This window comes from Girardinichthys multiradiatus, chromosome 19 (genome assembly GCF_021462225.1).
Source record: "Girardinichthys multiradiatus isolate DD_20200921_A chromosome 19, DD_fGirMul_XY1, whole genome shotgun sequence".
Classification (NCBI taxonomy): Eukaryota; Metazoa; Chordata; class Actinopteri; order Cyprinodontiformes; family Goodeidae; genus Girardinichthys; species Girardinichthys multiradiatus.
Genome location: NC_061811.1, coordinates 23,127,032 through 23,141,044, shown reverse-complemented (window position 1 = coordinate 23,141,044; position 14,013 = coordinate 23,127,032). Strand labels below are relative to the sequence as shown.

At 39.5% G+C, this 14,013-nt stretch overlaps 1 protein-coding gene across 1 annotated transcript in view; it reads left to right on the top strand.

Annotated features, from left to right (window-relative positions):
* Positions 1-11,333, top strand: part of cdin1 (CDAN1 interacting nuclease 1) — a 79,159-nt gene extending 67,826 nt beyond the window's left edge. Inside the window, exon 12 of the mRNA XM_047345158.1 lies at positions 10,312-11,333. Coding sequence (XP_047201114.1) covers positions 10,312-10,480 — 169 coding nt within the window. The 3' untranslated portion in view covers positions 10,481-11,333. The remainder of the gene's footprint in view (positions 1-10,311) is intronic.
* Positions 11,334-14,013: the final 2,680 nt, after the last annotated feature.

The window sequence follows — 14,013 nt, the reverse complement described above, 5'->3', positions numbered from 1 at the left end:
GGCTTCACTGAGATGTTTGCAGGTTAAAACCAATTGATAAAAATGGAAGAACAATTTGATAGAAGAATTGACAAGAATTTCAAAAGAATGAATCATAAAGCTTATCATAAAGTTTATACTGGGGAATTTATATAATATACAGTTTTGTCTAAAATGTGTCTGGCTTTTTGAATTCTGCAAAAATTTTTAATCATCCAACTACTTTTTTATCTGAGTATGGTAACTGTACAATATTTTTTGCCCATGTTGTGAATTTGCCCTTACTGAATGGCCTAATTTTGTTTTTATATTTTTACCTTTATGTGCATCTGCATGCTTCCGTTTGCCTGTCACTTCACTGCTGGTACACCAGAATTTACCCACTTATGGACAATAAAATGATATATTTATTTCTTTTTTTATTATTAGTCATTAAATGTGTAAATTTCTTTTGCAAAGTGACTTGGGGTACCATAGGTGATTTGGTTGCATTGCGATCAGCAGCGCTGCATGTATAGACCTCATGTGTGTGGAAGGTCCACATCCTATGACCTCACGTATAAACATGATATGTATACATACGCACTCTGCTCTCCTGGACACATCAGATTTGCAGGCGCCCGGTCAGGCTGACGCTGCTCTAGCAAGGCCAGATAGGGTTACAGTAAAAACTGTTGTTGATTAGGGCCATGCCTGTAGCAGTGGGGGACATCCTAAATTGAAAACACATTAGCAGCAAGGGTTAAGGGCAGGACTAGGCCCAGGGCTGTGCAAGGGGCGAGGAGCAGCGGCAGACACAAAATGGCCGTCCCTCTGCCTTCTTTTAACTGTGTTTCCCCAAGAGACAGGTGGCAATTATCGGCCAGGGCTGCTGGGAGTTCACAATAACAGGTTAAAGGAGCATGTATCCCCCTGACGATGCGGTCCTCTGTCAGGGCTGCCTCTCAACCCCCCAGCCTGCTCACCCACCACCATGGGGAGCTTCCCGTCTCGAAGCAGAATACACAGACATGGGGCCTCATCAAAGGCCAGTGGGACTCTGGACAGATCTAAATTATTGCTGTGGACTGTGCTTGACTTTAGAAACTTGTAAGACTTTCATTTGAAGACATTTAAAGCCATCTGAGCATTATATTCCTGGTTTTACTTTTTCCATGAAATGTAATTAAGGTCTTCTGAGTCCATTATAATGGAATTTATTAATATTGACATCTACTGTTAATGAATATCCACTAAGTGTGTCATAACTAAAGAGATCAAGCCATTGTCATGATGTAGAGGCTCATTAATAAGGATGGGGAGTCAATATCATGGAGAAGATCAGGTGTGCACTGACTGTATGAATGTTAACCTGTGCTCTGCTAGAAATTACATGGTTTATACCATCCATATAATAAAGGCACTGTAGGGTTGCCGTGCCTTTTATAGTCTTTGTATTTTTTTGCATTTTATTGCAGCCACAAACTTTAATGTATTCTATTGGGATTTTATTCAATTTAATAACAGGTCAAAAATACTTTTATAATCCCAGAGGGAAATGAAATGTATACATGTATTTATAGATGGGATGGCTGTGGGCAAGAAGGATATCCTCTATCGGTCATTATTACAGCAGATCTGAAGAGGCCTCTGACTGAAAACACTTTGCTGTTACATCACAATCTCATGAAGAAGGTTGTCTGTAATGCTTTGAGGGAGCCTGGTGCCTTCAAAATTCACATAACTAGTCAATGGAGGTATAATTTCATCTTGGTACAGCTTCTATGTGAAGGTCTCAGGGGTTCATTAGATAACATTAAAGAACAAACAGCATCAAGAAGGCTAAGAAACACAGCAGACAAGTCAGCCTTTTGTTCTAAAACAATATCTTTTGGAGCACTGTTCAGTCCATCATCCACAAGTGCAAAGATTACAACAAAACGGCAAACTTACCAAAACATGACTGTCCACCTAAAGTTTCATGTTGGATAAGGAGAGCATTAAAACGAGCTAAAATGCTCATGGTAACTCTGGAGGAGCAGCAGAGATCCACAGCTCAGGTGGGAGAATCTGTGAATACAACTCCCCGGTGGTGGTGCCATCATGCTGTGGCGAGGGAAGAAAACTGGTCAGAGTTGATGGGAAGATGGATGGATGGAGAAAGAAAACCTGTGGGAGGTTGAAAAACATTTGAAATTTGGCCAAGGTTCACCTTCCAACGGCACAGTAACTCTAAATGTGCGACCAGAGCTACAATAAAATCGTTTGGATGAAAACATGTTCATGTGCCAGAATGGTGCAGTCAAAGTCCAGAGCTAAATGCAATTGAAAATCTTTTATAAGACCTGCTGTTGATGAGCTCTTTCTAGCCGATCTGACAGAGCTTAAACGTTCAATTAGAAGCATACTAATTAATGAATTATTTGTAGCAAAAGATTATTCTACGAGGTATTGACTCTAGGGAACTTCATAAAAATGCATGCGTCACTTTTCAGATTTTCATTGGCCAAACACTTGCATGTTGGATTTCCTTCCACTTACTTTGTATCTTCCTGTCATACAAAAAGATTAAGGTTTTTGGCTGTAATGTGACAAAATATAATAAAGTTACATATATTTCTTTTTAATGCGATGCCAGAGAAAGGTCAAGGGTAACAAGAGTTCTCCCCAGTAGCTTGAAGCACAGAGTGATACAGTTATCCCCCTCCTTAGGGATAGTTGCATTTCAAATTTGAACCGATACGGTACCGATAGGCGGTACCTGGGAATCAGGTTGGCACTCAGCGGTACCCATTTTCGGTACTTATTATGTAGTAATGTTAATTTGTTTAGTAATAAAGTCTCAAAAAAAATTTATTTTAAAATATTTCTTAATATATAAACTTGCAAGGCACTATCCACTGCCAAAAGGCCAAGAATACACTTTATGAACAATATGTTATACATTATTACCAAGAAACTTGTTTCCGTGTGTTCTACAAGTTTGAGTATGTGCTATGCCTTCTTTCCTTTTTTGGTCCAACTTTTGAACTCTTACCAAACCCCAAACCAGATCCCACCTTGTTTGCCTTTCTCCATGTTCATGGCAGACTTGAGAGTGTCAGGATACATTGCACCATGACGCAGTAGATCTGAGAAGGGACCAGAGCCCATTACACACACAGAAAACACTTGTCCCTCAGATACATGCTGCTAATGTGTTAGGGGACATGCTCAGTTAAGAGACTTAACGAGTTCAAAACACTAATCAGAACTCTTCTCTGGGACTGGAGGATGTTTGGAAAGCAAGGCAGCAATAAATGCGGTTCTTTTACAACCCAAACGGAGACCTGACCCCAGGTTTTTCCATCTTACATTTGTCCTTTCAAAATAAAGTCTGTCGTTATGTTTACCAACTCTGTTACTTAATCATGTTTAACTGAAGCAATCAGTCAGCTGTCAGATTGTGTTTGGGTGTGTGGGTAAGGCGATAAGCTTTTGGTTAATTTGAGAAGGTGGTTGAGGTGATTGGAGCATTTGGGGGAGTGAGGTCAGAGAAAGTGATACTGATTGCGGAAAATGAAATCTCTGATAGTGTTGAGTGGTCATTGGAGAAGATGCACCTTAGGTAACAATGATCTGGCAGAGGTGCCAGCTACCAAATAATCACCTGTTTTCCCGATTTTTGCAAGACGTTCTTGCTATTGTAAATTATTCCTGACTTCTACAAACAAGGCACGACACAATAACACTACCACACTTCTATTGAAAACTCTGCATTAGTCAAATATGCATGCCTGGTTCATGGGCCAGTAACCACTGTCAAGGTTTTAACGTTAACCTTTCAGATCCACTAAAATGTTCATTAATGGTCATTAAAAGTATGGAAATGTATGTAATTTCATTGAATCAGTTCATTTATTCATCCATTCATCTGTGAATCCATACATTTGCCATTCCATGTATTTATTCATTCGCCACTATGTTCATCCGTCTATTCGTTGGTCATGATACAGCTTTTCATCCACTGATCCATCCACCCATCCATCCATTCATACATGCACTAAGAGTGGCCTGAGTTTTCTCCTACTGAATAGAGCATTGAGTAATGCAACACTGCCCCTCCCCCATCTGTTACTGCATAATGTCAGCTGGCTGAAATAAAAAAGCTCCTATACCTTTCCTCAAAGAAAGAAAAATTCAGCTGTTTGGAAATATTTCCAGTCGCAAAAAACGAGGACAAGTCATGATGAAGAAACTGAAGGAGGGCCACCCATCACGCTTTATTAGGGTAACACTGTTCACAAAACTACAGTTGGGAATCTTCAAGCTGACTGCTGGTTTGTTACTTGTGCAGATAGCCCAACTAATTAACAGAATAGTTAGACTCCTGGTGTAGAAGTACAGCAAAAAGGTATATTCTGTGCAATAAACACATGAAACCTGCTACTACATTTGCCTGATGTTTATTCAGAATTTTAAAGTCTATGTACAAAACTCGATATGAGAAATAGTTCTTATAGATATCATTATAACTCTAATAATCTCAAAGCTGCCTTTGCCTAAAGTTCATGTCCTGTATTATAGTCTACTTTCTAATGCTAGCAAGTGTCAACCACATCCTTCCCTCCTGTCAACCTGATTAAGAATCACTCATAAGTGTTGGCGATTGGAACGTACAGCCGAAGGGCTACCAGCATGTGTTTGTTTGTTACCTGAGCTGCACTAAACTTGCTCAAAAGAAATAAGCATGAAGTGTGGAGCAGAAAGAAAGCTTCTGTTCTTAGCTGGGGTCATGTTAATACCTTGACTGTGGGAGGTGAACTCTGCAGTTCAATTCCTGTTATTTATGGTGAGTAGGTTGTATAGTTTGCAGCAAAGGATTATTTACCTCCCTGTGCCTGGGTGCCCCTCTGGGCAGTCAGCCTTTAAATATCCGATTTGTGCACAAAAGCTTTACTTATCAGGGGTGTCATCATTGTCCACCAGGCCGAGTTGTTCCAAACAGCTACTGTAAGGCCGTTAATATACACAACGCGTTGGATTTACAGCGATTAGCTGCAGGGGCCGAATCACCTGACATGCAAGCCCCGGATCACTGACATATTCTGAAATTCCACACAAACTAATATATCATACAACTATAATCTTCCCCTGCAAATGCACTCCCAGTGGGTGACCTCTAAAGAACAGAGCATTTGTCACTGAGACACATTTTCTTTGTCTTTTTCTATTTTCTGTCTCGTTTTTAAGACCGTCTTGTATTTACCGTTTTTTTTTTTTTTTTCTTTTCTGCTTGATCCGTTTCAATGCTGTATGTTTTAAAACTTTCATATTTGCTTCGGAGAAAGTAAAAATGAAGACATAAAAATAATATTGGGCTAATATATATTAGAAGCACTTCAGAGGCTGTACCTTGTAACCTGATGTATGGAGGCAGGAAACAAAGAGGTCTTTATGGAGAGACCTCAGAGACACAGAGTTCACCCTCAGGTAGAGGCTTGCACTGTCTAAATCATTTCTGGGGTGTTTGTTTAAAATGACTGTGTGGTATGCAAAAAGAAGTAAGGGTGTTTTACAGTTGCACATAAAATTCATCTTTATTTTACTGATTGTTAATTATGTAAAATATATTTTAGAAACTGGCGTTTTATTTTATTTCTCCTCTCACCAATGCAGCAGATTGAAATGAAGTTTATTTGAAATAATTTTAGAAGACATAAGTGCATTTTATGGGTGGTGTGTGTGGGGCAAAGCCGCAAGCTTTCACAATCTTCAATTTTTTAATAATTACTTTCAGTTGTTGGTTTTCAAAGCAAAACATCCCCTGGCAGTTGGCTCCATTTTTGCACCAAAAGGGATTGGATGCAAAACAGCCAAAACTGTAAAAGTTTGGAACGACGAAGGGGAAAAATAACCATCAATGATAAGTAGCACATTTTCAGAGTCGCAAAATTTAGATACAGCAAAATATATGTTGGGGGAGTTACGACAATGTTAAATTACACAAACAAAATGAAAACCTTGTTACTAGACAACAAATCGGTCTACTATCTTGTGACTAGTTTCGTTGTTCATCCACCACTTTGTAAATTTTAAGTTTTAGTCTCTTTGCACTGGTTTCGGATATGGAAAAAAGACAGCTGAATGTTCAAATTGGATCAAAAGGTGCATCGAACGGTATTTTTCTATGGGTGTGCAAACTTATGCAAACCATTTATTGCAGTTTTCTATTATTATTATTTTCAGCTGCATTGCACATTATTGAAAGGTCACACAAGAGATGATGGGATATTTTATTAAAAATTAAACCTCTTGTTGGATTCACATTCAAACTTGACATTAAAACATAGTTTTTTTGGGGGTTTTATTTTTTACTTAAATTATTTAAAAACACTCTGCAGTCATTTTTGAAACTATTGCACTTTTAAACACCCTTCTATACAAGTATTGTGTTTATGCAACGAGCATTTAAGATTCAGAGGTGTCTGAGAGGTTAGCTCCATCTGATGCTTTGCTTCACTGCATGCTGTGTGTGTGTGCACTGGCAGCTAATAACGCTGCCTCTTCAACATTTAAGAGTTTTTGTTCCAGAGTGCCTTGCTCTCATTAAGCTGCTACCGTAAGCTGCTTGGCACCTGCTTAAAATGTGACCACCAGCCGCTCATTAACACTATCGAAAGCACGGCTGGCAGCAGCGATCCACGCCGAGGCTTATCAAGTTGGTTTCTGGCTGAAATTAGCTGCATTTCACAAACGATTTCCCCATCTCCTTATGTAGCTAGGTGTTTATTGGAAGATGGCCTGTCTCACTTAGAGGTCGTGTGTAATGAGCACATGCCAGGCTAACGAAAGTTAGCTTACATAATAGACCATCATTTGTCTACAAATTTAAGCCGAACTTCTTTTCCCACTTCTTCTAGTGTTAGACCTTCAAAGAGCCTATATACAGTAGTAGTATATAAAGCATCATAGTGTACATTTATAACATCTTTTTTCAGTGCATAGATGCTGTTTTCGAATCATCAGACTATCATGCTGTATTTATTAGGCTGACCCTCCCACTCTGTTATTGTTTCTTTTTCATATGTTAGAGTTTTACCTCAAGGTCCCCATAGTATTGACTTGTATTAAGGCTGAGCAAATTTCAGACTCCATTTATTTTCTTTACGGTATGGAAAGGCCTTGGTGGCATGGTTCCCCTGTGTTTATAATTTTGCTAGTTTCAATTTGTACTTGGCCTCCCCTGACAGACCTGGGACATGATGCATCGCGCAGCGCTGCCTTATCTGTTGATGTACAGTTTTAACCTTTTCAGAGGGTTTGCCCTGCTCCACTCAGTTGAGAGCAGTCACCCTTTTCTCCTCTGCTCTGCCTCGCCTCCCCATCCAGAGCAGAGGAAATCCTTGCAGCATGGCGGCCAAATGAAAAGAAGTAATCGTCTTAATGTAAATGTTTAGGTTGCATCTCCATAACATTTCCATATTAAGAATCGGTGGCCGTGTGCAGCAGTGGACCGTGGAAATTATGGGAGTTTTGGGGCTTTGTGCAGTGCTGAGAGGCTAAGCTATGTGTGTGTGGCATTGTGGTGAACTTGGAGTGTGCATCTGCAGGCTTTCTGCAGGGCTGTTTGCTCCTAGATACAGCACCGTAAATCACACACTGTAAAGCGTAGGATGCAGGGATGGAGTGCAGAAGCATGTACTGCTGCAAGGGCCGTGTGGAGGGAGGGGTGCACGTGTACAGGCGCATATTTTCTTGTACATGTCTGTCTCCACAGAAGTGCTCTATGTAAAACATGCACCGCCTCAAGGCCCAGTCAACACAGCGCAGGACATGTACACCACAAATCAGACCTAAAATTATATTTTTATTTTAAATTTTCATGATAATGTTTTTAAAGTCAGCCATTAAGGTATTTACAATAATCTCATATAACCATACAAGAGACAAAGAATCACAAAACCATCATCAAAATAAAAAATTAATGTGTTAAAGTAAAATTTCACCATGGAATGATTGATCACATGTCCAAGGTTTTATGTACTTTACCTTGGAACTGAACTTCCACTGCTCTCCATGGCCCCTTGGCTAGCTTCCTCTCTTGGTCTCCAGAGGCCCCGCAGCATTGTTAACTGTCTGAGGATGGAGTATCTGGGACTGGAGCTCTGTCAGCCCCCACAATCTGGTATTTCACAAGGGAGGTGAAGCGCTCAGAGTTCAACACCAACATGTTTTTGTGCATGGCAGTTAATGTTTAAAGAATAGGCATGATCCACAGTGTCTTGTAAAAAAGTATTCATGCGCCTTGACCTTTTTCAGATTGCGTCACCTTACAGCCGCAAACTTCAATGTACTGTATTGGGATTTTAAGTTATGGAAATAAATTGGCACATAATGAAGTGGAAGGAATATGATTGTTTCTATTTTTAATATATGAAAGAGGAAGAACATCATATTTAACCTTCAAAATATTTTCCTGGCGTTACAATCCAATTTAGACCTTTTGTGAGGTCAAAAATTTGATGTACAAGAGACAAGTTAAAGGTACAGAGATGTGACCATCAAGATTATACTTTCGAAATTTAGAAAACCAAAAATCATGTTATTGCACAAAACAAGCGGTTGCAAATTATTCTCTTGGATCAGAAAATAAATTATCTTAGATACTGAACTGTGTGCACACAACCAAAAGAAGGAAGAAGGCAAAATGGAAACATGCATAACATCGAGTTAAAGGTTAAATTAATTCTCAACAGGGAGAAACACTAATGTTTTGTTTTAAATCTTTAATCAATGTCTGTTTTATTTATACGTTACACCAACGTGCTGCACAGTAATGACGAGGACAACAATATAACTTCATAAAACAATAAAACCAAATGACGAAAAATATAAAGTTCAAATAAAAAACAAGTCATCAGTAAGTTTTATTTGTCTTTATTTTGAACTATATAAAGTTATATTGAAAAGTGGATATGTGTTTGACACGTAAACCCTTAAACTGACAAGAAATGTTATGCACAAAAATTGTTTTATAATGTTGAATATAAGAATCTTTCCCATCAAAGTAACAGTTTGATTATATCCCCTCATTTTTCTGGGGTTTTTACGTTGCTTAGTGTCTATATATCTTAATGAGGATACGGCTGACTCAGCCAATCTTGTGCCAAATAAAAATCTAAACACTGTAGCCAGCATTTGCATTTATACCCCTTTACTCTGATGTCCCTCAATCAAATCTAATGCAACTTATTACTTTCAAAAGTCACCTGACTATTAAGAAGTCCACACATGATCATCCCCACTGTGAAACAGGTGGTGGCGTTATCATGGTGTGGGGATGCTTCTCATCAGCAAGGACGCAGGAAGCTGGTCACAGTTGATGTAAAGAGGGATACAGCTAATTACACTGAAGACAACCTGTTAGAGGCTGCAAAGGATTTGAGTGCAGTTGAGGTTTAGCTTTCAGCAGGGCAAAGACCATAAACCTACAGCTAGAGCTACAGTGTAATGGCATAAATCAAATCACATTTATCTAATTAAATGACCTAGTCAAAGTCCAAAACTAACCGAGTTCAGAATCTGTTGCAAATACTTAAATGTAGATGCTCATATCCTGTTGTTTTTGATCCACTTTCCAATTATAGCCTGCTTTGTGTTGATCTGTCACATAAAATTCCAGGTTTGTAATTGTAACACATTTACGAGGTAGAAATACTTTGAGGGCTCTGTATGTGATAGAGAGAGGGACAATGATTAACTTTTTAAGCCAAACAGCTTCAAGGAATGATTGTTTTTCTTGACAAATGACTATTCATTTCTTATAAAATGAGTCAAGAAAAATATTTTAGAATTATGAAACGTTGGGGAAAAACAATAATCAGGATACATTCTTATTGCATGGCAAGATATTTGTTGCTATAACGTGCTTCACTGGTAGACAGAGGTTGAGAATCAAACAGCTTGACAGTGTTAACTGGCCAGCATTACCAAGGATGGGCAGTGGGACGACCATCTGGATGTTTTTTTATGTGCCAAAGGCACCTGATGACGAAAGGCAGAGGGCTAGTTAGTATTTTGGTTTTACAGAATATTAATTCAGTACCATTTTAAGTATTTCAGACAGATCTTTATCTTTTAGGCAGTGTTTTTGTTCAATGCAGCACAATTTGTCTGGCTGGTGATCAAAGGCAAATACCAAAGCTACCTCAGCTCCTATGATCCAACTCACTTATTCGTTTAATCAATTTTAGCTGATCTATCTTCTATTTCTGTACCTAACAACCAGAACTGTTTTAAAAATGTGAGATTAAATGTTTTTTGTGGGAAAAGAAGCAATAATATATTTGTTTCATTTGTTGTGTGTTACAGGTTTGGCCCAGGCCTTGTGATCTACTGGTATGGTTTCATAGAAGAGCTGGACTGCCAAAGGGACAGAGGTATCCTGCTTAAAGACTGTTTCCCTACAGACATCGTTACACTCTGTCACGTCACCCAGCAGGAGCAAACGCCTGAAAGCCAGAAAAAGGACACGGAGTGAGAGACGTTCAGTAATGGAGAGGAAAAACCAAAATAATTACAGACGTGGTGTTGAAAGGGGCAAAAGATGCAGAACAGTGAGGAGGTGGGAAGGGCTGGAACACTGAACTATGCAGGGCAGGATTCCTACTGTAGATCCGGAAGCAATTAGGCTTTCCTGCAGTGTGATGCAGCTGGCAAGAATCTGCCCTGAACTCCACGTGACCCCCTTTCTCCATCGGTATCGGTCTTTCTTCCTCCCATTCATTGCGCCAACACAACCTCATGTAGACACACAACAGCGTTCTGGATATCTGACGGTGCACAGCCAGATTCTGCTTGCGGTCGACACCTGGCCCTTGGATGGCCTCTCGCAGTGGATGGCCAGGGCGGAGGCAGGACACAAGACCCTCTCTTATCGCACCCAAAGCCCTGGCCTTTGTCACTCCTTCCGTCTCCGTTCCACTGGGTAGATAAGGGAGGTGCGTTCAAGGGGCTGGGTGGGTGCCTGTCTTTCACCTGCGTCACTCGGTGCCCTCTCAGTCACTCTGCAGGGGGGTAAACAGGATCATTTCTGATTAAGGTTGCCCTCGCGATGACCCTCTTACATGTTTATTTCTGTACATTGTTTTAAAGCTACTTTGTCTACAGTTGGCATTCATTTAGTGACCAATTCAATTACTGCAACTAATATTATTGTAATCTGAGGGCCTTTTTCCAAACTGATTTTACTAAGATTTCTTATAGTTTCATGAAATTACACAGTTAATTATTTCATACATACTGTTTGAGCTTGAGCTATTAAATAAATGTATAATATGAATAACCTTTTGTTTTTAATCAATTGAATAAAAACTATGTTTGTAAAATGTCAAGTTTAGTGAAACTGTCTCACTAATAAGTATTGACTAATTAATTAGTTGATGAAAGTCATTGTATTTGTTATTCTTTGAGCCCGTGTGTTTTCACAGTATTACCTTCAGTAATTTAAAATTATGGTCTTTTGTGTAAGTTAACTTTTGGTTTCAAGGAAAAATGTTTCAGCCTTTTTTCAGCCAGTTGACCAGCAGTGTGCAGCAACAGATGGTTGGAGGGTCGCACTGCAATACCCTATGCTACAAGCAGCTGGGAAAAAATCAGGTCTCTCTGGCACTTTCCCTTGCATCTCGTTAAAATTAATTTAACCGTAGGAACAGTATCACTGTAAATGTTAGTGGGTTTAAAACATTTGAAACTTTTTAAACCTAAATACTAGTAATGAATATATTTAACCAAACTCCTTTGCATTATGTCTTGTCGGGTTTCTGCATCATTTCTTTGGTTATATGAGTGCCTAAAGGTTAATTAAAACACTTGATTGCCATGTTAAGGTAGGGGAAACTATCTAGTGATTATCTGCTGCTCGTTTTTATAACTCCAGCATACTTTATGAGAAGATGCTGAGGGAAGAAACACAGCTGAGCTCTGGGAACCTGACCATAAAGTTGAGTGATGCTTCAGAGTCAGATATGCCCTGGCTATAGGAGGTCTGTGTTCTCCGCTTTATGGTGCACAAAACGATAAGAGGAAGGAAAGCGAAAGGTTAAAGAACATTTTGTGAGAGAGGGGCATCTTTTACCTTGCTCTAACCACAGCATTAAACCAAATACAATAGAGAATTTGTTGTTTTCTAATGTTAACAGGCTGCAAATATCTCCTGCTTTTCTGCTGGAAGTTAATTTAAACTGGAACTCAGGAGAAAATAGGGCAATATAAGTTGATTAATTCAGAAGTCTTCATAACAGGGTAATATTTGACTCACTCTGTTTGACACTGAAAAGAAAGTCCTCATGCAGGGTACAAATACATTCTGTTTTCTGCAGCCATGAACTGTTCACACAATTAGAAAGTTATGGTATGTGGGGGTTAAATACCCCTAAAGTGTTGCTTGATTTGTTACCCTTAAACCTCTAACCCTCAGCCGGCTCCCTTCTAGGCCTTGATCCCTCCAAGAGGAGGCCACTGGGTCACCATGGGGTCGCCAGGCAGCAACGGCTTTCTCTGTCAGCCCTCCCACCGTCATCTCACCCCACCCACCTCACCCGTGTTGTACAAAACAACTGTCCCCATGTGTCCAGTTAAAGTCAACCCTATTGCCTGGCCATGGTATGCTCAGACATCAGTTTATGGCTCCTGTTGGGCTCAAAAACATAGAACTATTTTACACAGGGAGGAAAAAAAATCTCCATTGAACAAGAGCAGAATAAATGGGAAACAGCAGATTCAGTTCCTCTCAAATTTCAAGCCTTCCTGCCATTGTTTTCCAAGATGGCTGTGTTGCACAGAGGACCCTGGGTCAGCTCCTTTAAATTAGCCTGTGCACACTAAATGCAGCTTTTTTTAAGCTTACTTCAAAGGCAAGCGCTGGCATCGAAGTCAGCTGACAAGATTTCCATGATGTCAGTGCAAATGTAGAAATAAATAGCTTCCTTGTAATTATTTTTACGAACCAGACGTCTTGTTTTTTTGTTTTCCTTTGCCCCCACCCCCCGACTCTTACCACTTTTAGATTCATTGTTCCTGTCACAACAATAAGAATAACTCTCCTGAGCGCTTCCCAAATAAGGTCGGTTTGGAGAGGCTGCTTCCTAGGCATGAGAACGCCCGGGATCTGGAGAAGGTTGATCTGAAAGAAATATCCAGCAAGAACGTTTGGATAAATACAGTTGAGTTCAAAATTACAACAGTGTGTCTAACAAAGTTAGTAAAGCTTTTAGCTTGAATTCACACACAGACAAATGCATCAGAAACATTGTAAACTCTATTCTAAATAATATTACAAAGAAATATTGATAGAATTTGTTATTCCTCTAAAGAAAGTGAAAAGAAATATTAGGCTGTTAAAAAAGCAGTTTCAGGCACTTAACAAACGCAAAGATTTACTGAATGAACTGTAAAAAAATATATATATGATTTAGCTTCCCGATAAATACCTGAGCTGATATTTAGTTGTATAACCACTGTTTCTAAAGGACTGTTTCACATCTGTGTTTCATGGACCAACTTCTGGCACCTGTAAACAGGTATTCCAGCCCAGGATGATTGGAGTACATTTCACAGTTTCTCTGTTTCTCGGTGTTGCATCAGAAACAGCAATGTTGGATGTAACCCTACAGGTGCTCAATTGGGTGAAGTTTCTAGGAATTGGCTTGGCCATTCTGCAATGTTAATTTTGTTGGTCTGAAACCAAGCTGCTGGTCCGTTTTGGGTCATCTTTTTGAAACGCCTATTGCAAAAGCATTTCCTCTTCTGCATGAGAGCAACATGAGCTCTTCAGGTATTCTGATGTATCTAAACAAATCCATGTCATAAGATAAATAGGTGTGACACTATAGTATGAAAAACATCCACGTGTCATGATGTTGAGTCACCATGCTTCACAGTGTAGTGCATGGCTTGAATTTAGCAGTTGGGGATCACCTGACCCAAAAATAACAATCTTGCTTTAATCTGTCCATAAAATGTAGCACACTTTCTCTTTAGGCCAATCATAGTGTTCTTTGGCAAACTGTATCA